We start from the raw sequence: 21991 nt of genomic DNA, 5'->3' as shown, positions 1-21991 counted from the left end.
ACCTGTTGCGCTGCGCCGCCACCAATGACGACATCGGTGTGCGCAGCGCCCCCCTACCGCCCCGATCGCGATATTTGGCAGCGACCGCCTCTGTAGCACCACTCACTAATTGCGCCCGGTTCACGGGGCCTACCTGTGGCGGCAGTGGCGCAAATTAAGGTGGAGGTGCGGGGCGGCCGTTTTTTCCGGCGGCCGTCTGCCAGCCCCTCTGTCCCCAGCCTCCTGTTCTCCCCCCGTGGCATTGCCGGCTGTTTTCCGAGAGCCCGGCACTTCTCGGTGCCGGGCTCTTTTGCCGGCACTCGCGATCGCTCATCGCGCTGGTGCAGGCCCCTCCCCCTTAAGAATGGGAGGAAGGCCTGCAGTACCGCAGCGTGCCGTGCCGCAGCGTGTGGCGCTGTGGCACGTTGCGCTGCGATATTCAGTTTCAGCGCCCTAAGAGGGACGCGGAGCGCCTCGAGCCTCGCCCCGTGTCCCTCTTGGGGCGCTCAAGCTGAATTTCCGGCGATCGCTGCTGCTCCGATCGCAGCGCAAAATCTGGCGCCCAGGCGAGCTCGGCGCCCCGTTTGCGGCTCAACCCAATTTCTCCCCCACCGTGTTTAATACAGTTTGAGCGGTGCCTTTGTAATTGACTCCAATGGTAATGGCAAATGGTTAGCGCCATTTGACCGATATAGGCGGTTGTCTGGGATAAGCACTGACGGTGTAAGTGGAGGGAACTGTACTCTAAAGAGCAATCAATGTTATTATGTAAGATAAATGCAGCAGTGAATTTGTGCACAGTGAACCCCCACAAACAAATGAGATGACTGACCAGTTAATCTGTTTTTGATAGTTTTGGTTGAGGAAGAATATTGGTCAGGATACTGGGGAGAACTCCCTTCTCTTCTTCGAATAGTGCCATGGGATCTTTTACGTCCACCTGAGAGGGAAAACTGGGCTTTTGTTTAACATCTCATCGTATTGCGAAACATTACAAGTATCTATTTAAAAATTAAGATAAAAAATTTTAAAGGTGCTGTTTGTAAATGTTGCCTCTTTACTTCTACATGAACCAGGATTTGTTGATCTGTATTAGACTTGTGCTTTCAAAATGTCTTTGAAAAGTCATACTCTGTTCTATGGTGAGGAACAGTACCCAGACACTATGGTGTTATTTCTAGAAGGTTCCCCCGCCCCCACAAGTTGTAGTCACAGAGTTTTGACGATGGGTAACATTTTCAGAACTTGATTTGTGCAATGATTTTCCGCAGAGTTCTGAACTCATCTCCTCCCACGCAGTATCAAAACTGCGACAATTTTCAAAATGTCAACTCGCAAGATAAAAAAACAGCTTACATCAGTTTTAACTTGGCATGACAAAAAAGCAGAGGAAAAACATACTATATATGAGGGGCGGTGTGATGGCGGGAAGCAGCAAGCGTTGCGACGCAGGGTTCACCCCATAATAAGCTCACCGCGAGTTTCTGATGTATTGGTGTCACTGTGGAAAAAGTACAAAATGGAGTCAGGTGCTATCCCCGTGAGGGCAGCTAATCACCCCAACCTATATTCAGGCATCCTGTAATGACCGGTTTCATTGACAGGTTGCCTACCTGTCTACTACCCTCTTGGTTGTGGACAGGCCATGATGTGGTGAGACCAAGGTGGAGAAAAGGAAGAACATAATTTAAAATCAGTGTCACCTTCACAGAAAGATGCATGTGTATCCCAAAATGGATCAACGCAAACATTGGTTGTGACCTTTTTTTCTAATGTTCTCCCTTTTCCCCTACCTGAAGGCACTAACCCATGGCAGATTCACTCCACTGTTGTTTGCAAACCTTTGTTTTGCTGCTCAAATGGATTTGCTTCACATTGTGAGCAGAGATAGTGAGCAACAGCTTTCCAACTGAGGTGTAATGGGAGTTGTAGGATATGGATGTCCTTGATGAACATCAATTTGAGGGAATCAGTAATTGGTCTCTTGTTCATTTCATTCATCCTTAAAACTCCTCACTCTGCCTGGCTGAAAGTTCATATTTGCTTTTCCTTATAAACTTATAATGTGCAGAGCATTCCTGATTAATCTAACACAACACAATTTTTGAAAATATCTTTCAAGGAATTTGTAGAATTAATTATATTGTAGAATTCCATACGTTGTAAAATTCTACACATTGTCGAGTTCCATACACCAGATAGCATTAACTCCTTGCTATGGTGTAATTCCACAGACATCCTTTTGTGTGAGCCTTGTCTGGCTGTTCACTATGTGGATATTGGGTGAGGATAGAACCACATTGGGGCATCGCAACCAAGCCCATTTCTGCCTTCACCCACTGTCTACATACGCGCATTCCCAGCAGGGGCTGGTAGACAATGATCAGGAGTGGGAAACCTGTCCTTCCACTCTCAAACCCAAAGACACTGTAGGTATCTGTGACACTCCTACCTGGCTGAGATCAGCTATCTCAGCATGGACCAGAGAGTGAACCTGGGATATTCAGGCTCAGGTGTTTACAGCCTAAACTCACCAATCCATCAGTGGAGCCCAGAATTGTCCTTGTTTCTGCTGCATTTCGACAGTTTTTATTTATGTGTGGGACATTGAAGTGTTCTGCTTGCATTTGATGGCGGCTTGAGCTTATCAGTGTCTAATATTGTATATTAAGTGAATGGAGAAAAGCTGTGTTGGCGAGGAAGCAATCAGTACATTTGTATCACATCACACACAATCATAAAAGTGTATGAATACCAGCCTTATCCTGTACCAGCACCGTATTGCTCCTGTGTGATACAGGTACTAATGGCAACTTTTATGCACCGTGCCCATATTAATTTAATGTGTTGGACAGAATTTAGTACAGTATTGGAAAAAAGTAAAAGGGGATCATTTTGAAATGATGAACATTAGGCCAAAGTAGTAGGTAATTACTTAAGAGCATAAGAATACGCAGAATGAATATGTAAAGCAGTCAGCCCATCAAACCCTCCCCTAGATAGATTTTTGGACTCTAGGGGAATCAAGGGATATGGGGATCGGGTGGGAAGTGGAGTTGAGGCCAAAGATCAGCCATGATCTTATTGAATGGCAGAGCAGGCTCGAGGGGCCGTATGGCCTACTCCTGCTCTTACTTCTTATGTTCTTATGTTCCGTAAACTCGGCTGCCCATGTACTAACTCACATCAAGTCCCGTTCACCCCTCACCCCTGTGCTCGCTGACCTACATTGGCTCCCAGTTAAGCAACGCCTCGATTTTAAAATTCTCATCCTTGTTTTCAAATCCCTCCATGGCCTCACCCCTCCCTATCTCTGTAACCTCCTCCAGCCCCACAACCCCCTGAGATATCTGCGCTCCTCTAATTCTACCCTCTTGAGCATCCCTGATTATAATCGCTCAACCTTTGGTGGCCGTGCCTTCAGCTGCCTGGGCCCTAAGCTCTGGAATTCCCTGCCTAAACCTATCCGTCTCGCTACTTCTCTTTCCTCCTTTAAGACGCTCCTTAAAACCTACCTCTTTGACTAAGCTTTTGACCATCTGTCCTAATTTCTCCTTATGTGGCTCGGTGTCAAATTATTTGTCTGATAATACTCCTGTGAAGCACCTTGGGACGTTTTACTACGTTAAAAGCTCTATATAAATGCAAGTAGTTGTTGTTCTATTAGCCATTGTCAGTTAGGTGACGATTTCTCTCGCAACTTAAAGGGGTTTGAGGCTTGAGGTGGTGCAAGTTCTGCATTTTCGAACTAGACACAAGGCCCATAGAATTCTTAAAGGAATTTTTAAGAAATTTATCTTTTGTTTTTCATCAACTTTCTCCAGCTCAAGGTGGGAGCCCCATTACCTGACACGTACACACACTTTCAGCAAGGATCACTGGCGAGTGATCAGGAGTGAGAACTCGCGCTGGTTTTCTTCATCCTAAACCAGGGTTGCCGAGGTCAGTTGTACTGCTCCCTGAGAGCAGCTAGCTTTTCTTTTAATTTCCTCTCAGGATGTGGGCAACACTGTCAAGGCCGCCATTTATTGGACATCCTTAGTTTCCCTGAGAGGGTGGTGAGGGGTTTTCTCCTTGAACCGCTGCCGTCTGTGTGGTGATGCTCCCACAATACTGGTGGGTAAGGAGTTCCAGGATCTTGACCCAGCGACGATGAAGGAACTCCGCTACATGCAGAGTCAGATGGTGTATGACGTGGAGGGGAACTTGTAGGTGATGGTGCTGAAGGGATTGAATCTGGGACCATCTTGACTTATATGCAGCGGCTCCACTGTTGGTAGTATTTTCACCAACTGAGTGAGTGGGTGTCCTTTAGGAATTTGTTTTTTTAAATCACTGCACTTTCTGTCTTGGCTGCCAATTTTACATCAGTTTCAAGGAAGAAGTGGACCCATGATGTTTGTCAATCACCTTTGGCTCCTAGCAACCCTCCCAATCCTCACTGGAGTAACAGGAGATAACAGAGTTGGGCCCATTTTATGTCCGAAAAACAGGTGAAACACAAGGCGATGACCTCCCTGGACACCAGCCACTGCATCGTAGTTTTGGGAGAAAAAAATGTTCAGTAGGGAATAATGGCCTAGAAATTCGAACCTTTAGTGCCAGCCAATAAGGTTGGTTTCGAAGAAAAAATGGCGGCCGCTTCGCTTCCACCCGCTGCCAGTGCGGAACGTGGCAGCCGGCGTATTGGGCAGGTCGGCAGCGCTGCCGTTGCCTGCGCTCGCTGCAATTATTTTAATCACCAGAAGCGTGACATCAATGGGCGCGCAATGCCGAATTGACGCACGCCCATCGATTTTGGACGCTGTCGCTCCTCTTACCTCCCGCTCCAAAGTGCACCCGTGCGTGCAGCCGTTGACAGCACGTGGAGCCGGGAGAAAGAGGCGGTGAGCTATAAACTGTACAGTAAACAGCTGCTGCGATAACTGGTAACTATGGAGAGCTCAGACGATGTAATCTCAGAAAAAAAATCAAAGCTGCCTTTCTTAAATTTATAACTTTGTTTTCCTAGTTTAGCAACTGATATAAAATGCAAAGTTTTGAAGCCAGTTTTTAAAAGATCCTGGGGGAGAAATTTGGTATCGCCCCGTTTGGGGCGCTAACTTTTAAAAGTTGAAAAAATTAGCACCAGGCGCTAATGTGTTTACATTTAAAAAAAAAATTGGTTTTGCGCTCCAGGAAGGAAGTGGGGAGTTAAATCAAGCGCACCACTTGCTTCCTGGGGCACAACAGGCAGCCGGCGGGGCGGGGCGGGGCGATAGGTGAGCAGCTGCACACTGGGCCGTGCAGCACTGCCGTGTGGAAGGCTTCTACCCTCCGTTAAAGAGAAGGGCCATCGCTGCAGGCTCTGCAAGGGGAAAACTTACCTGGTCCCCAACGGCAGCCGCGATCCGGCCCGATCAGCCCGATGCACTGCTGGTCGATCGCTGGTGAAGAAAAATGAGAAAAAAACAGAAACAACATTTCACAATTTTTTTCATTTATTTCGGCCACCTCGCCTTTAAGTATCGCCCCCGAATCGCCCAGCCTCTCGATTAACGCAGCTGCCGGTGTTGTCGCCCGGCGATCCAGCAGGGGTCAGAACCGAAGTTCGGGTCCAGGGCGCTACCAGGGCGATGTGCACGGCGATGACGTCACAGTCTCCGGGCGAAGGAGATCGGGGTGCAACGCCATACTGCCGCCGCAAACCGTCCGCCAAATATAGCGGGAGTCGATCTTCTCGCCGCGCCCGGTCGGTAAGTGATTAGTGCCCCGTTATCGCCCCCCGGAGGCGATAACAGGAGGCGCTAAGGTGCCCAATTTCTGGCCCCAAGAATTAAGGAAAATTTAACACCATATTCTCACCAAGAGTTCTTCAAAAGTCTGCTGTTGTTAAAAATTTAATTGAACTCTCTTCTGCACAATTTACACCAGTAAACTCGTAGCCAAGAGGTTCATGTTTTCCTATTTTAAAATTTATTTCAATTGATTTTTCATGCAACAGTTTAACGACATTATGCCACAGCCTTTCAGTTAATAGGTGACTGCCCGAGAACGCCGCACCAATTCTTTAGACATGACCTTCGGCCTCCTACTGATGTTACCGCCGGAAAGTGCGCATTGCACGGGGATTCAGCGCTCCGCTCATTTAAATCAGCAGGTAGCACAAAATTACCGGCGTTGCCTGCGCTCTATTGGCGGGCTGCCGTTAACCTTGGCCCGCGGTGGCACCGCCTGTTTTTGGACTTAATCGCATTTCTAGGCCAATAATTTTTTAAGTTACATACGTAGTATATTTTTCTAATACTTCAGGGTGGAGTCTCGATCTCAGCGTATTTTAACTGGACTCTTCTTTACCTAAAAGCTTTTTCTTGGGATATCGCATTTATTGCCCATCCTTAGTTGCCCTGAAAAAGAATGAACTTGTATTTATATAATGGCATTCACAACCTCAAAACGTCCAACGCGCTTTACAACCAATTCAATACTTTTGAAGTGTAGTCACTGTTGCAATGCAGGAAATGCAACAGCCAATTAGAGCACAGCAAGCTCCCACAAACAGCAATGAAATAAATGACTAGACATTCTGCTTTAGTGAATGTTGGTTGAGGGATAAATGTTGGCCAGGACACGAGGGAGAATTCCTCTTCTCTTCTTCAAAATAGTGCCGTGGGATCATTTACATCCACCTGAGAAGGCAGGCGGGGCCTCGGTTTAACATCTCATCTGAAGGCAGCACCTCCGACAGTGCAGCACTCCCTCAGTACGGCACTGAAGTGTCAGGCTGGATTATGTGCTCAAGTCTCTGGAGTGGGACTTGAACCCACAACTTTCTAATTGAGTGGCGAGAGTGCTGCCACTGAGCCACAGCTGATACCGTGCTGGTGGCACCTCTTGAACTGCTGTCGTCCTTGTGCTGATACCGTGGTGGAGGCACCTCTTGAACCGCTGTCGTCCTTGTGCTGATACCGTGGTGGTGGCACCCCTTGAACCGCTGCCGTCCTTGTGCTGATACCGTGGTGGAGGCACCCCTTGAACCGCTGCCGTCCTTGTGCTGATACCGTGGTGGAGGCACCTCTTGAACCGCTACCGTCCTTGTGCTGATACCGTGGTGGAGGCACCCCTTGAACCGCTGTCGTCCTTGTGCTGATACCGTGGTGGAGGCACCCCTTGAACCACTGTCGTCCTTGTGCTGATACCGTGGTGGAGGCACCCCTTGAACCGCTGCCGTCCTTGTGCTGATACCGTGGTGGTGGCACCCCTTGAACCGCTGTCGTCCTTGTGCTGATACCGTGGTGGAGGCACCTCTTGAACCGCTACCGTCCTTGTGCCGATACCGTGGTGGTGGCACCCCTTGAACCGCTGTCGTCCTTGTGCTGATACCGTGGTGGTGGCACCCCTTGAGCCGCTGCCACCCTTGTGATGATACCGTGGTGGAGGCACCTCTTGAGCCGCTGCCACCCTTGTGATGATACCGTGGGGTAAGGCACCTCTTGAGCCGCTGCCACCCTTGTGCTGATGGTGCTCCAACAATGATGCCAGGCAGTGAATTCCAGGATATCGAGCAAGTGACGATAAAGAAACGGCGATATACATCCAAGTCAGGATAGTGTGTGACTTGAGGGGATGTGTTCTCTTTCTTACAGTGATGGCAAACTTTAAGAAGCTGTATGATTATATCGAGTGTATTAAAAAACATACTTTGTTGTTTGATGCTTTATCTTTGCTTCAAGTGGCTGATCTCATAGGTCTCTGGGGCCGTTCAGCAGTAGTCTGGGGACAGATGTGGTAGCAACACATCCAATCTGCCTCTGTTATATGCACTACAAGTCACAGAGGGTTTAGCAGCTGCTGGCTAGAAATGGACAGCTGGAACTCCCTGACCTAGTGGAGTGTTTAACCAGGCAGTAATTTCAGGGCATTCCACCCTTGTTTATTAGTTCTTTTAAAAAAATGGTAAGCTTTTCTAAAGTACTAAAGAAGATGTTTATTTTTCTATCTTGTTGGTGGTAGGGTCAGCGTGTTACCATTTCTGCAATTAAAGGCTCAAACTTGGCAGGACAGACGGTTTGAGAAAGTGAAGATGTTTAATTGATGCCTTGTCTTTTTTTCACTTTAAAGGGGCACCATCATCAAGAAAAAGTGTTCAGCAAACCTTTGTCCATTTGTCCACAGACACGCCAAATCGCATTGTCATAACACTTGCCTGTGACGCCCTTGTGGTGAAAATAACACTCGACCACTCCTCAAACAAGAAACAAGCTTGTCAAACACTGTTCTGAGAGGGTAGTGCCCCTTTAATAGCAATATTACGCACTACAGAATAGTCTGCTTACTGAAAAAAAAATGATGCAGTGTTGTAATTCATCAGTCATGCAGGAGAATTGACTGATAGTGAATTAACTGGAATTTTAATTAAACTAAACTCTGCTTTTGCTTGTTTCCCATCACAATTCCTCCACTGTGTTTACTAATTGGTTTACAGACTATTTCAAGCTCCACAGCTTCCTATTTGGGTCTATGTAAATACCACAATCATCACAGTCTTATTTTTAGTGAGGTCTGAAAGTTCTGGTCTTTATGCATGATTGGGTCTACAATAAAGGTTGAATAACTTGCATCTTAATAAAGACACATTTTCATGTAAACACAGCACTCAAATAGTGTCACTGGATGAGTGTAGGTCCAGCTTGTTTAATAAGCTTGTGAAGTTTGAGAGTTGAATGCAGGAGTGAAGAAGTGTTACAACCTCAGCTCTTTTTTCTCTCAATAGTTTCCTGTAAACGTTCTTAGTTTTTTACAGTCCTGGAACTGTGCCTCTACAATGTTCTGTTCTTACAGAGGTGCACAATTATTTCACTGCCTGGACTCAGTGCTGGCAAAGTGTGACACCATTATTTTCAGCTCTGGCCGGTGTTTACATGTCCCTGGAGCGAACTCCATCACCTTCCCCAACTGCTCTGAGGCTGAGTTCATTGGTGTTTCCTTTGAATCAGAGCTGAGTTACCTGCCACATACCTGGTCTGTTACCAAGGCACGTCCACATTAGTGCCGAATTACACCTCTACCTCCCCCCGCTCGCTGCTAACACCTCCTACCTCAGCTTTACCAGCTCCAGGATCAAGTCCTCAAATACTTCCCTCATCAGTTTGCCTGTCTGCACCCTTCACAAACTTCAGCTAATACAGGACGCCACAGTCTTGAGTTCTCTCTCCCACAAAGCCCAGCACACTTATCACCTCCCCATCTTCATCCAGCTCCCTTTGCCCAGGCAAGTTAATTTCAAGGTGGTCATTTTCATTTTCAGATCCCTCCAGTCTCACCCTGCCTTATTTGGAAAATCTTTCCCAGCCATATGTCAGCTTGCACCCTCTGTTCTGCTATATTTGAACTGATGCTTGCCCCTCCGCCCATTCTAGAGACAATGGCTAATCCTTCATCCTTTATACCCTGGCCACCTAAACTCTATTCCAAACGACCTAATCTATTTCTTAAAATGTGTTTTCAGTTTATTTGGGGAGAATTTTAATCCCCTGGGACAGGTGGGGGAGTGGGTGTTAAATTCTTAAAAAAGGGAAACCCAACCCCAACCTGCCATGAACAGACCTGCCTCTGGGTTAACCTGGGCGGGTTGGGGGTTGGTCGAGTAAACATAGAAGATAGGAGCAGGAGTAGGCCATTCAGCCCCTCGAGCCTGCTCTGCCATTTAATGAGATCATGGCTGATCATCCAAATTCAGTACCCTGTCCCTGCTTTCCCCCCATATCCCTTGATCCCTTTAGCCTTAAGAAATAACTCCTTCTTGAATATATTTAGTGAATTGGCCTCAACTACCCTTTGTGGTAGAGAATTCCACAGGTTCACCACTCTCCGGGTGAAGAAATTCCTCCTCATCTCTGTCCTAAATGGCTTACCCCTTATCTCTAGACTGTGACCCCTGGTTCTGGACTTCCCCGCCATTGGGAACATCCTTCCTGCATCTAATCTGTCTAGTCTGTTAGAATTTTATAAGTTTCAATGAGATCCCCTCTCATTCTTCTAAATTCCAGCGAATATAAGCCCAATCGACCCAATCTCTCCTCATACGTCATTCCTGCCATCCCAGGTATCAGTCTGGTGAATCTTTGCTGCACTCCCTCCATGGCAAGAACATCCTTCCTCAGATAAGGTGACCAAAACTGCACACAATACTCAAGGTGTGGCCTAATCAAGGCCCTGTACAACTGCAGCAAGACATCCTTGCTCCTGTACTCGAATCCTCTCGCTATGAAGGCCAACATACCATTTGCCTTCTTAACCGCTTGCTGCACCTGCATGCTTACCTTCAGAGACTGGTGCACAAGGACACCCAGGTCTTGTTGCACTTCCCCTTCTCCCAATCTATTGCCATTCAGATAATAATCTGCCTTCCTGTTTTTGCCACCAAAGTGGATAACCTCACATTTATCCACATTATACTGCATCTGCCATGCATCTGCCCAATCACCCAACCTGTCCAAATCATACTGGAGTTTCTCAGCATCCTCCTCACAGCACACACACCCACCCAGCTTTGTGTCGTCTGCAAACTTGGAGATATTACATCTAGTTCCCTCGTCCAGATCATTAATATATATTGTGAATAGCTAGGGTCCAAGGACCGATCCCTGCGGTACCCCACTAGTCACTGCCTGCCACTCTGGAAAAAGACCCGTTTATTCCAACTCTTTGCTGCCTGTCTGCCAACCAGTTCTCTATCCAAGTCAGTACCTTACCCCCAATCCTATGTGCTTTAACTTTGCACGCTAATCTCTTATGCGGGACCTTATCGAAAGCCTTCTGAAAGTCCAAATACACCACATCCACTGGTTCTCCCTTATTTATTCTACAGTTACATCCTCAAAAAATTCCAGTAGATTAGTCAAGCATGATTTACCTTTTGTAAATCCATGTTGACTTTGTCTGATCCTGTCACTGTTTTCCAAGAGCTCTGCTATTACATCTTTTATAATGGACTCTAGCATTTTCCCCACTACCGATGTCAGGCTTACCGGTCTATAATTCCCCGTTTTCTCTCTATCACCTTTTTTAAATAGTGGAGTTACATTAGCTACCCGCCAATCCATGGGAACTGTTCCAGAGTCTATAGAATTTTGGAAGATGACCAGAAATGCATCTACTATTTCTAGGGCCACTTCCTTAAGTATCCTAGGATGTAGATTATCAGGCCCTGGGGATTGTTCGGCCTTCAATGCCGTCAAATTCCCTAACACCATTTCCCTACAAATATTCATTTCATTCAATTCCTCCCTCTCATTAGACCCTATGTTCCCCGACATTTCTGGAAGGTTATTTATGTCCTCCTTTCTGAAGACAGAACCAAAGTATTTATTTAATTGGTCTGCCATTTCTTTGTTCCCCATTATAAATTCCCCTGATTCTGACTGCAAGGGACCTAAGCTTGACTTCAGCAATCTTTTTCTCTTCACATTTCTATAGAAGCTTTTACAGTCAGTTTTTATGTTCCCTGCAAGCTTACTCTCATACTCTATTTTCCCCCTCCTAATTAATCCCTTTGTCCTCCTTTGCTGAATCCTAAACTGCTCCCAATCCTCATGTTTGCTGCTTTTTTTGGCCAATTTATATGTCCTCTCCTTGGATCTTATGCTATCCCTAATTTCCCTTGTTAGCCATGGTTGAGTCACCTTTTTTGTTTTATTTGTATGCCAAACGGGGATGAACAAATTCTGTAGTTCATCCATGCAGTCTTTGAATGTTTGCCATTGCCTATCCACCATCAACCCTTTAAGTAACGTTCCCAATCCATCCTAGTCAACTCGCGCCTCATACCATCGTAGTTTCCTTTATTTAAATTCAGGTCCCTAGTCTCTGAGTCAAATACTTCACTCTCCATCTTAACGAAGAATTCTATCATATTATGATCGCTCTGCCCCAAGGGGCCTCGCACAACAAGATTGCTAATCAATCCTTTCTCATTATATAATACCAAGTCTAAGATTGCCTGATCTCGAGTTGGTTCCTTGACATATTGGTCCAGGAAACCATCCCGTATACACTCCAGGAATTCCTCCTCCACAGTATTGTTACTGATTTGGTTAGCCCAATCTATATGTAGATTAAAGTCACCCATGATAACTGCTGTGCCCTTATTGCACGCGTCTCTAATTTCCCGTTTAATGCCATACCCAACCTCAGCATTACTGTTTGGGGGTCTGTATACAACTCCCACTAACGTTTTCTGCCCCTTGGTATTTCTCAGCTCTACCCATACAGATTCCACATCATCAGAGCTAATATCCTTCCTTACTATTGTGTTAATCTCTTTAACCAGCAATGCTACTCCACCTCCTTTTCCTTTTTGCCTGTCTTTCCTGAATATTGAATATCCCTGGATGTTAAATTCCCAGCCTTGGTCACCCTGGAGCCATGTCTCCATAATCCCAATTATATCATATCCATTTACATCTATTTGCGCAGCTAATTCATCCACCTTATTACGAATGCTCCTCGCATTAAGACACAAAGCCTTCAGGCTTGTTTTTTAACACTCTTAAGCCTTTTAGAATTATTATTTACTGTGGCCATGTTTGATTTAAATGCTTGATTTCTCTGACTGCCACTTCTGCTTTTCTCCTTCCTGTCTTTTGTTTCTATCCTTGCTTCCCTTTCCTCTGTCTCCCTGCACAGGTTCCCAACATCCTGCCATTTTAGTTTAAACCCTCCCCAACAGCACTAGCAAACACTCCCCCTAGGCCATCGGTCCCGGTCCTGCCCAGGTGCAAACTGTCCAGTTTGTACTGGTCCCACCTTCCCCAGAACTGGTTCCAATGTCCCAGGAATTTGAATCCCTCCCCCTTGCACCATTCCTCTAGCCACGTATTCATCTGAAATATCCTTCTATTTCTACTCTGACTAGCACGTGGCACTGGTAGCAATCCTGAGATTACTACCTTTGAGGTCCTATTTTTTAATTTACCTCAGCTTTTAGGACCTCATCCCGGTTTTTACCTATATCGATGGTACCTATATGCACCATGACAACTGGCTGTTCACCCTCCCCCTCCAGAATGCCCTGCAGCCGCTCCGAGACATCCATGACCTTTGCACCAGGGAGGCAACATACCATCCTGGAGTTTCGTTTGCGGCTGCAGAAGCGCCTATCTATTCCTCTTACAATAGAATCCCCTATCACTATAGCTTTCCCACTCTTTTTCCTCCCATCCTGTGCTGCAGAACCACCCACGGTGCCAGGAAGTTGGCTGCTGCTGCATTCCCCCAATAAGCCATCTCCCTCAACAATATCCAAATTGGTATATCTGTTTGAGAGGGGGATGGCCACAGGGGACCCCTGCACTACCTGCCTGCGCCTACTACTCTGCCTGGCGGTCACCCATTCGCTTCCTGCCTGTGCAGCCTTTACCTGCGGTGTGACCAACTGATTAAACGTGATATCCACGACGTCCTCAGCATCGCAAATGCTCCAGTATGTATCCATTCGCAGCTCCAGCACTGCAATGAGGTCTGCCAGGAGCTGCAGCTGGATACACTTCCCACACACATGGTCGTCAGGGACACAGGAAGTGTCCCTGATTTCCCACATAGTGCAGGAGGAACATGCCACGCGGCCCAGCTGTGCTGTCATGACTTAACCTTCAATTAATTTAAATTTAATTAAATCAAATCAATACCACCAATTACACTACAATTAAATGATATACTCAAGGGCCCTTGGTTACTAGCACTCCCTGATACACAACAGAGACCTTAGAAACTATAACCACAAAAATTAAGACCTTCTAAACTTTATAAACTATTAACCTTAACTGTCAAACTATAGAGTAGTATAAATACTCACCTGGCCGTACTCACCTAATCAGCTGCTTCCACTTGCCCGTGTCACTTTTTGAATCGTGGCGTGGCTCTGGAATGCTCTGACCTGCTCTGAGAGGCGGGTCAGTAATTATAATCTTTAAATGAGGCTGTATGCCTCAGATTTTAGCAGCCACGTGGATTTAACAGATACGATCGGTCAACCCGCCCCACCGCAACCGCTCCCCCCCCCGCCCCCCCCCCACGATGTCTCACCCCCACGATCACTCCCTCCCTTCTTCTTCTCTGGTCCCTGGCTGTGGCCTTGTACAGGGGGCTCTCCTGCCCACCAGCCAGCCAGCCTCTCAACCTGGCTGGATGTCGTGTGGCAAACTGAGTAAAAAAATTAAAATGAGGTCCTGCCATTAAATTCGGCAACACCTCTGCCTTTCCCGTATTTCCGCTGACGGTTGCCCCCGCTCCCTCGCAACCTTCACGTAAATACTGGGACCTTTCTCTCTCTCCACACACCCTCCCCCACCCCCACCGTTAATTCCATCACTTCTTGCTCAAGTTCAGCCCTTTAAATTTAGTCTCTCTCTAAATTGTCAGATTGTTTGTCTGACATCAAGTACTGGATGAGCAGAAATTTCCTCCAACTAAATATTGGGAAGGCCGAAGCCATTGTTAAGGGAGTGGTAATCAGGGCACTTAGAAAATCATAACATGATTAGGCAGAGTCAACATGGTTTTATGAAAGGGAGTTTTATGAAATCGTGTTTGACAAATTTATTAGGGTTTTTTGAGGATGTAACTAGCAGGGTAGATAAAGGGGAACCAGTGTATGTAGTATATTTGGATTTCCAAAAGGCATTCGATAAGGTGCCACATAAAAGGTCATTACAAAAGATTAGGGTTCATGGCTTTGGGTGTAATATAGTAGCATGGATCGAGGATTGGTTAATGGACAGAAAACAGAGAGTAGGGATAAACTGATCTTTTTCAGGTTGGCAGGCTGTAACTAGTGGGGTGCCGCAAGGATTAGTGTTGGGGCCTCAGCTATTTACAATCTATATTAATGACCTGGATGAAGGGACCGAGTGTACTGTATCCAAGTTTGCTGATGATACAAAGCTAGGTGGGAAAGTAAGTTGTGTGGAGAACACAGAGTGCTGGATTTTCATTCAGGAGTCGGGTTGGAGGCGGGACTACAACTTTCGGGGTTGTAGTCCCGCCTCCATCGAGATGCGGCCAATCCACGCGATTTTAACTTGATTGACCTTGTTGAGCCCGCCCAGTGAGCTCAGCAGGCCAATTAAGGGCCACCTGGCAACAGGTGACGTCACAGACTGAAATTTCATCTGTCAAGAGGTTTTAACAGATGAAATATCAGAGTTTCACAGCTGTTTGAAGCTGTCAAACACTGACAGTCTTACTTCTAACCTGAGTCCTTCTCCACAGACTCAGTTAGAAATCTCTCCTGCACAGAAAGCTGCAGGCTGTCACTTTTGACAGTTCGCAGCCATTCTGCTTTCTGTGCCGGTGAGATGAGGGACTCCCGAAACCTAAAGGAAGGAAGGCTGAAAAGGTAAGAAATGATCATTTAAACTTCTTTAATCACTTTAGACACACCAAACACACTTACCTTTGCACTCATGCACACATCACTCACCTGAACACCGACATCTCGACCCCTCCAAGTCCCTCAACCCGACGGCCCGCCTCCTCTAACTTGGTGTGGTTTGGAGCCGTTGGGAATCCCACACATCAACCTTAAAAATAGGGATTAGGCTAAAAACTGCCTGTTAACTACCTGTTAACAGGCAGTTAATTGGCACTAATCCCTTCCCGCCTCGGGTAGGCGGGTCCCAGTGCGGGGCGGTTACCCGCCTCCTTTGAAACTGGCATGGAGGCGGGTTTGGGTGCAGAATGGGGTCGGGACCCCTGATTTCAGGATTTTAACCCCCCACATGCCTCCAATCCTGACTCCATGGCCCAATGAAAATCCAGCCCAAAGAGTCTGCAAAGGGATATCGATAGACCGAGTGAGTGGGCAGTAAGGTGGCAGATGGAGTATAATGTGGGGAAATGTGAGGTTAATCACTTTGGTAGGAAGAATAGAAAAACAGAATATTTTTTAAATGGTGAGAAACTTTCAAATGTTGGTGTTCAGGGAGATTTGGGTGTCCTCGTGCAAGAAACACAGAAAGCTAGCATGCAGGTACAGCAAACAATAAGGAAGGCAAATGGCATGTTGGCCTTTATTGCAAGGGGGTTGGAGTATAAGAGTAAGGAAGTCTTGCTACAATTGTACAGGCCCTTGGTGAGACCACACCTGGAGTGCACAGTTTTGGTCTCCTTATCTAAGGAAGGATATACTTGCCTTGGAGGCGGTGCAGCGAAGGTTCACTAGATTGATACCTGGGATGAGAGGGCTGTCCTATGAGGAGAGATTGTGTAGAATGGGCCGATACTCTCTGGAGTTTAGAAGAATGAGAGGTGATCTCATTGAAACATACAAGATTCTGAAGGGGATTGACAGGGTAGATGCTGAGAGATTGATTCCCCTGGCTGGAGTGTCTAAAACTAGGGGGCATAGTCTCAGGATAAGGGGTCGGCCATTTAAGATGAGATGAGGAAGAATTTCTTCATTCAGAGGGTTGTGAATCTTTGGAATTCACTGCCCCAGAGGGCTGTGGATGCTGAGTCTTCGAGTATATTCAAGGCTGCGATAGATAGATTTTTGGACTCTAGGGGAATCAAGGGATATGGAGATCGGGCGGGAAAGTGGAGTTGAGGTCGATGATCAGCCATGATCTTACTGAATAGCGGAGCAGGCCTGAGGGGCTGTATGGCCTACTCCTGCTCTTACTTCTTATGTTTGTATGTTCTTATTGTCTTTGGTCCCCACCAGAAACTCCGTTCCCTAGCCGCCGACTCCATCCTTCTCCATGGGAAATGTCTGAGGCGGAATAGCAAACTCCTCCTATTCAAATTTTTGTTTACCCTCAAGCAAGACCCTGTCGTACTTGACCCCGAGATGAGCTTCCAACCACATATCCGTGCCATCACTAAGACCACCTATTTCCACCTCTGTAACATCGCCCGACTCTGCCCATGCCTCAGCTCATTTGCTGCTGAAACCCTCATTACCTTTGTTAGCTCTAGACTTCACTATTTCAATTCTCTCCTGGCATTCCCATCTTCCACCCTTCATAAACTGAAGCTCATTCAAGACTCCGATGCCCGTAATCTAACTCGCACCAAGTCCCATTCACCCAACACCCCTGTGCTCGCTGACCTACATTGGCTCCCGGTTAAGCAGCGCCTCGATTTTAAAATTCACATCCTTGTTTTCAAATCCCTCCATGCCCTCCCTATCACTGTAACCTCCTACAACCCTCCGAGATACCTGCGCTCCTGCAATTCTGGCTTCTTGCGCATCCCCGATTGTAATCGCTCCACCATTGGCAGCTGTGCCTTCACCTGTTGAGGCCCTACGCTCTGGAATTCCCTCCCTAAACCTCTCTGCCTTTCTACCTCTCTTTCCTCCTTTAAGACGCTCCTTAAACCTACCTCCAAGACCATCTGCCCTAATATCCCCTTATGTGGCTCGGTGTCAAATTTTGTTTGATTACGCTCCCGTGAAGCACCTTGGGATGTTTTACTACTTTAAAGGCGCTATATAAATGCAAGTTGCTGTTATTGTTGCTCTGCAATGTTCTTTTATGTGAGTAATGATATATAAATGCAAGTTGTTTTACCTGAAGTTCAGCAACTACCCCAGTTACAGTAATCTGCTCAGGTATTTTTAAGTAGCCTTGCACTGTGCATTGCTGAAATAACAACAGAAAATGCTGGAAAAACTCAGCAGGCCAGGCAGCATCCGTGGAGAGAGAAACAGAGTTAACGTTTCAGGTCGATGAACTTTCGTCAGAACTGGAAAAAAGCAGGAAAAGGAACAGATTTTAAAGCAAATTTAGGGGCTGGGAAATGGGGGAGGGGATGAAAGAACCAAAGGGAAGGTCTGTGATTGGATGGAAGGCAGGAGAAGTAACGAGACATTAAGAGATATTCAAGGCGAGAGGAGATGGTAATGGGACAGGTTAAGAAACAAAGGATGGCTCTCGATGGAGTGTGAATTGCGCTGGCAGAATGGAAGACAGCTGCCATGTGGGAGGGAAGAAAAAAAGGCACAAACAAAAAGTGTGGATAAAAAATATGAATATGATAGGGGCCGAGGTTATGATCTGAAATTGTTGAACTCGATATTGAGTCTGGAAGGCTGTAAAGTGCCTAATCGGAAGATGAGGTGCTGTTCCTCGAGCTTACACTGAGCTTCCGTGGAACAATGCAAGAGGCCGAGGACGGTGAGGTCTGAGTGGGAATAGAGCGGTGAATTAAAGTGACAGGCGACCGGAAGCTCGGGGTCCCCCTTACGGACTGAACGGAGGTGTTCAGCAAAGCGGTCACCCAATCTGCGTTTGGTCTCCCCAAACTGTGCATTGCTACCTACCATTCTTCAAAATGCTGACTATTACCACACATACCAGAGTTTTACAAAATAAAGCTCATCAAATCTTTATTTGCAATTATTAAAAAGTAATAGGAAGCACAAAAAATTCACTAAAAATAAAAGTTCCATGTATTTAACATACATGTACAAAAGAAGTCAATTACCCTTCATAAGAGTGATGTCGAGAGTCTTTGGGGGGAATTTTCTGGGGGATTAGCGGGCGGGACCAGTGGTGGGTCAGGTGGGAAAGTGTTTTTTTTTGACAGGGGGTCGGGAACCCGCAGTCAACCCGCCGCCACGCACCTTTACCAAATGTCGAGTCTATTAGCACTGAGCAGACCCGACAGGCAGTGGCGGGGGAGGCAATTCAGGTCATTATGACCTTGTTAACAGCGGATTAACAACAATTTTGAGCTCACCTTTAGAATTTACCAGCTCGCCAATTGGGTCCACGCTGCTCGGGGATCACGTCTGTTAAGCTGGGCGGGAGTTGAATGGCCATGGAATCATCTCATTACTTGACAGCTTGAAATGTGCTATAAAAGCTCCCATCTCACAGCTCTTCACTATCCAAGCTCAGAAGCTGTTGCTTACAGCATTTGGAAGACAGGTTGAGCTTTATGCAGGTTGCAAGTGTTTGGAGCAAACTCTCTATCCAGTGTCACCTCATTGAAATAACCTCTCACCATTGACAGATCGCTTCTGTCATCTCAAGTTCACCTGCCATCTATTCCATCAGCATGGGTACAGTTAATACTCTCCCACCTTGGTCCTCAGAATCTGACCACGATCAGCTGCAACACCAGCATCACCAGGCACACCAGCAGCACCAACCGCAATTACATGATGCTGCACAGGACAGAGGGCATCAGCACCCGACCACATTGCTGCCCGGGACGCCAGGGATGCCCTCACATGGCCAGATTTACTTCACTTGATCCTGCACACCCCGGCTGCCACATGATGTGCCAGGTTGGCAGCACCCCACACCAACACCATAAAGCATCCCTACAACTCCCTGAAATTTGCAAGGGTTACATAGTTTACAATTTCATTAATTATCTGTCTTCCTGCATTGTCTTCAGTCTATTCACATCCATACAACACCCTTCCATTACAAATATACTCCTTGCTATTTTCCCATAGAGTCGAGTGGCTTACGACAGTTTTTACTTTAGTGAAATCAATGTAGTAATGTATAGGAACCAGTGTAGGCCATTCAGCCCCTCGAGCCTGCTCTGCCATTCAATTAGATCATGGCTGATCTGTACCTCAACTCCATTTACCCAACTTTATTCCATATCCCTTAATACCCTTACCTAACAAAAATCTGTCATTCTCAGTTTTGAAAATTTCAATTGACTCAGCATCCACAGTCTTTTGGGGGGTGTAAGTTCCAGGTTTCCTCTACCCCTTGTGTGAAAAAGTGCTTTCTGATTTCATTCTTGAATGGCCTAACTCTAACTTTAAGATTGTACCCCCTTGTTCTGGATTCCCCCACCAGAGGAAATAGCTTCACTGTGTTTACACTATCGAATCCCTTTATTATTTTAAACACCTCAATTAGATCATCCCTCAACTGTCTAGACTCAAGGGAATACAAGCCAAGTTTACGCAACCTGTCCTCATAAATTTGGCCCCTTAGCAGCAAATAAACTGGCCTGTGCAGCCTTTAGCAGATATGCCAGCTGTTTGCTGCCATCTGTAAATGGTTTGCAGATTGAAATGTGTTCAGCACGATTTTCACATGAGGGCTGATTCCTCGATTGGATGCTTCCAATAAGAAGTTGTACTCACAAAGACTGAATGCTGGGAAATTATAGTCATACAGCCAATAATTTTCTGTCCGTTAATTTTCCAAACTGAGATTCCTGAGAGCACTGATCATGGGATCAGCCTTGTATGGACAGAAATATTATTTTCTTTGCATTATTATAAATCAGTAGGCATTCACTTCTGGCCAGAAACAGCTGAAACAAAAGGGTAAAAAAAAGCAGATTAAGAGAAGCTCTATGGAACAATAGAGTGCCTCTAAATTCACAGCATCCTCAGAGTAAATATAAGTTTACTTTTAATTTGGTGTTAAAATTTTATGTATTAATTAAAAAGTTGACTTGGAGCCACAACAGTTAAGTTTCTTACGTGTAACACCTAACTTTCTTGATTATTTCACAGGTCCTGCTGTCAGGTTCAGTGACTTCAAGGTATCAAATCCAAAGCCACCGCCTCTGATTGGACAGCACACATTTGAGGTACTGAAGACTATGCTGGGTTATAGTGAGAGCTATATCAATGAATTGCTCGCAGCTGGAACAGTCACCCAGCATACACTGCACTAAAGGCTAATCTCTCTTACACAAGCTTTTTTGACCTTTCTAAGATCAGCCACCTTCACAGTTCAGACAAGTTCAGATAATTGCACATGCACAAATGAAGCAAGGTAAATATCACTTCAGGTTGTTGCAAGGCAAATCAGCAGTGTTAGCCTTAATATAGTGAAATGCAGAATGGTTAATGAAATAAATGATAGATATAATCACCATATGGTAAAATACTGTTATTCACAGACCTTGTCTAAATGGAATTCAAAATGGCTGTTCAGCAATCTTGAAACAGATGCCCATTAACTATATAGAGTGTATGAATACGGTACTGTTTGACTTTGTGGAAATTCACCCGCTTTTACTGAATGGAAAGTTGACTTTCACAAGCCAGCAACATTGTCTGACTTGTAGCTGAGACACAAAATGTAGGTGATAATAAATCCAAGGCCACTGTGGATCTGCCAGAACCCTGCTGCTAAAAGTTGCTCTTAAAATTGCACAGTTCAGTGCAATTCAGCAAAATTAAAAATTTTTAATGACAGATCTTTTCTATTATCGTAATGCAAACAAAAGCGATTGATGAGAATTTTTTAAGAGGTTGATCTTTGTACTGCTGCACAGTGTTGAACGCTTACTGATAAAACTGTCATTGTATCCCGCATTTCTTACTGGAATCAATTATCTGCACTACAGTATGTAAATTGTTTACATATCATTAGTTTGGACAAGTTAACAGATATTGTCGGAATAAACATTTCTATCTGTTTCATGTGGCTTTCTTTAATACAAATATTTTAAAGTCGGATCAAGAACCTTGAAGGAATTCATGTTGCGTTTCAATGCTGGAACTGTATACGGAGTTCAAGTATAGTTTCATAGTCAGCTTTGACAGTGGCTATTGAAGTAACTTTAAAAAGATAGGCACTGCGCCTAAAAAATGTGCATTCCTTCAAAAAAGAGTCTGGGGTTGGAAGCTGTCCAGATATTAAATACCAGATCACAAAAGTCACCCATGTCATTCCTAGAATCAATTCAATGGTGGAGGGTCAAAGGTGCTGTGCGCTCTCGAGAAAACTGCACGCAGTAATCCCCCTGCAATCTGTGGCATTCCCTCAGCACTGAGCTTGCCCGCAGATCAAGGACAGGAATAATACACAACATGGGGGCAGCAAACAAATGCTCAATGCAACATTTTAAAAGCACATTTGTCCCTGGGTTTTTCTGTTATTTCCTCGCTCTCCTTGAAGCAGCTCTCATTATCTGGGTTTGTTTGGCTGCAGTGATTTTTTGAATAGTGGATGTTTGTTTGAGGTGACATGTTCATCATTAGCGCTACCATGAAAAATTCACTGAAATATTTCTTTATGACGTAAAATTAACACAA

General features: G+C 45.7%; 1 protein-coding gene across 1 annotated transcript in view; it reads left to right on the top strand.

Annotated features, from left to right (window-relative positions):
- Window positions 1-21373, top strand: part of sugct (succinyl-CoA:glutarate-CoA transferase) — a 996627-nt gene extending 975254 nt beyond the window's left edge. Inside the window, exon 14 of the mRNA XM_085993900.1 lies at window positions 20459-21373. Coding sequence (XP_085850026.1) covers window positions 20459-20622 — 164 coding nt within the window. The 3' untranslated portion in view covers window positions 20623-21373. The remainder of the gene's footprint in view (window positions 1-20458) is intronic.
- The last annotated feature ends 618 nt before the right edge of the window (window positions 21374-21991 follow it).

The sequence above is a fragment of the Somniosus microcephalus genome, chromosome 7 (assembly GCF_052327205.1).
Source record: "Somniosus microcephalus isolate GS21.2 chromosome 7, FLI_Smic_1.0, whole genome shotgun sequence".
NCBI lineage: Eukaryota > Metazoa > Chordata > Chondrichthyes > Squaliformes > Somniosidae > Somniosus > Somniosus microcephalus.
The sequence above is the reverse complement of the archived record's forward strand: the minus strand, read 5'-3'. Positions and strand labels throughout refer to the sequence as shown.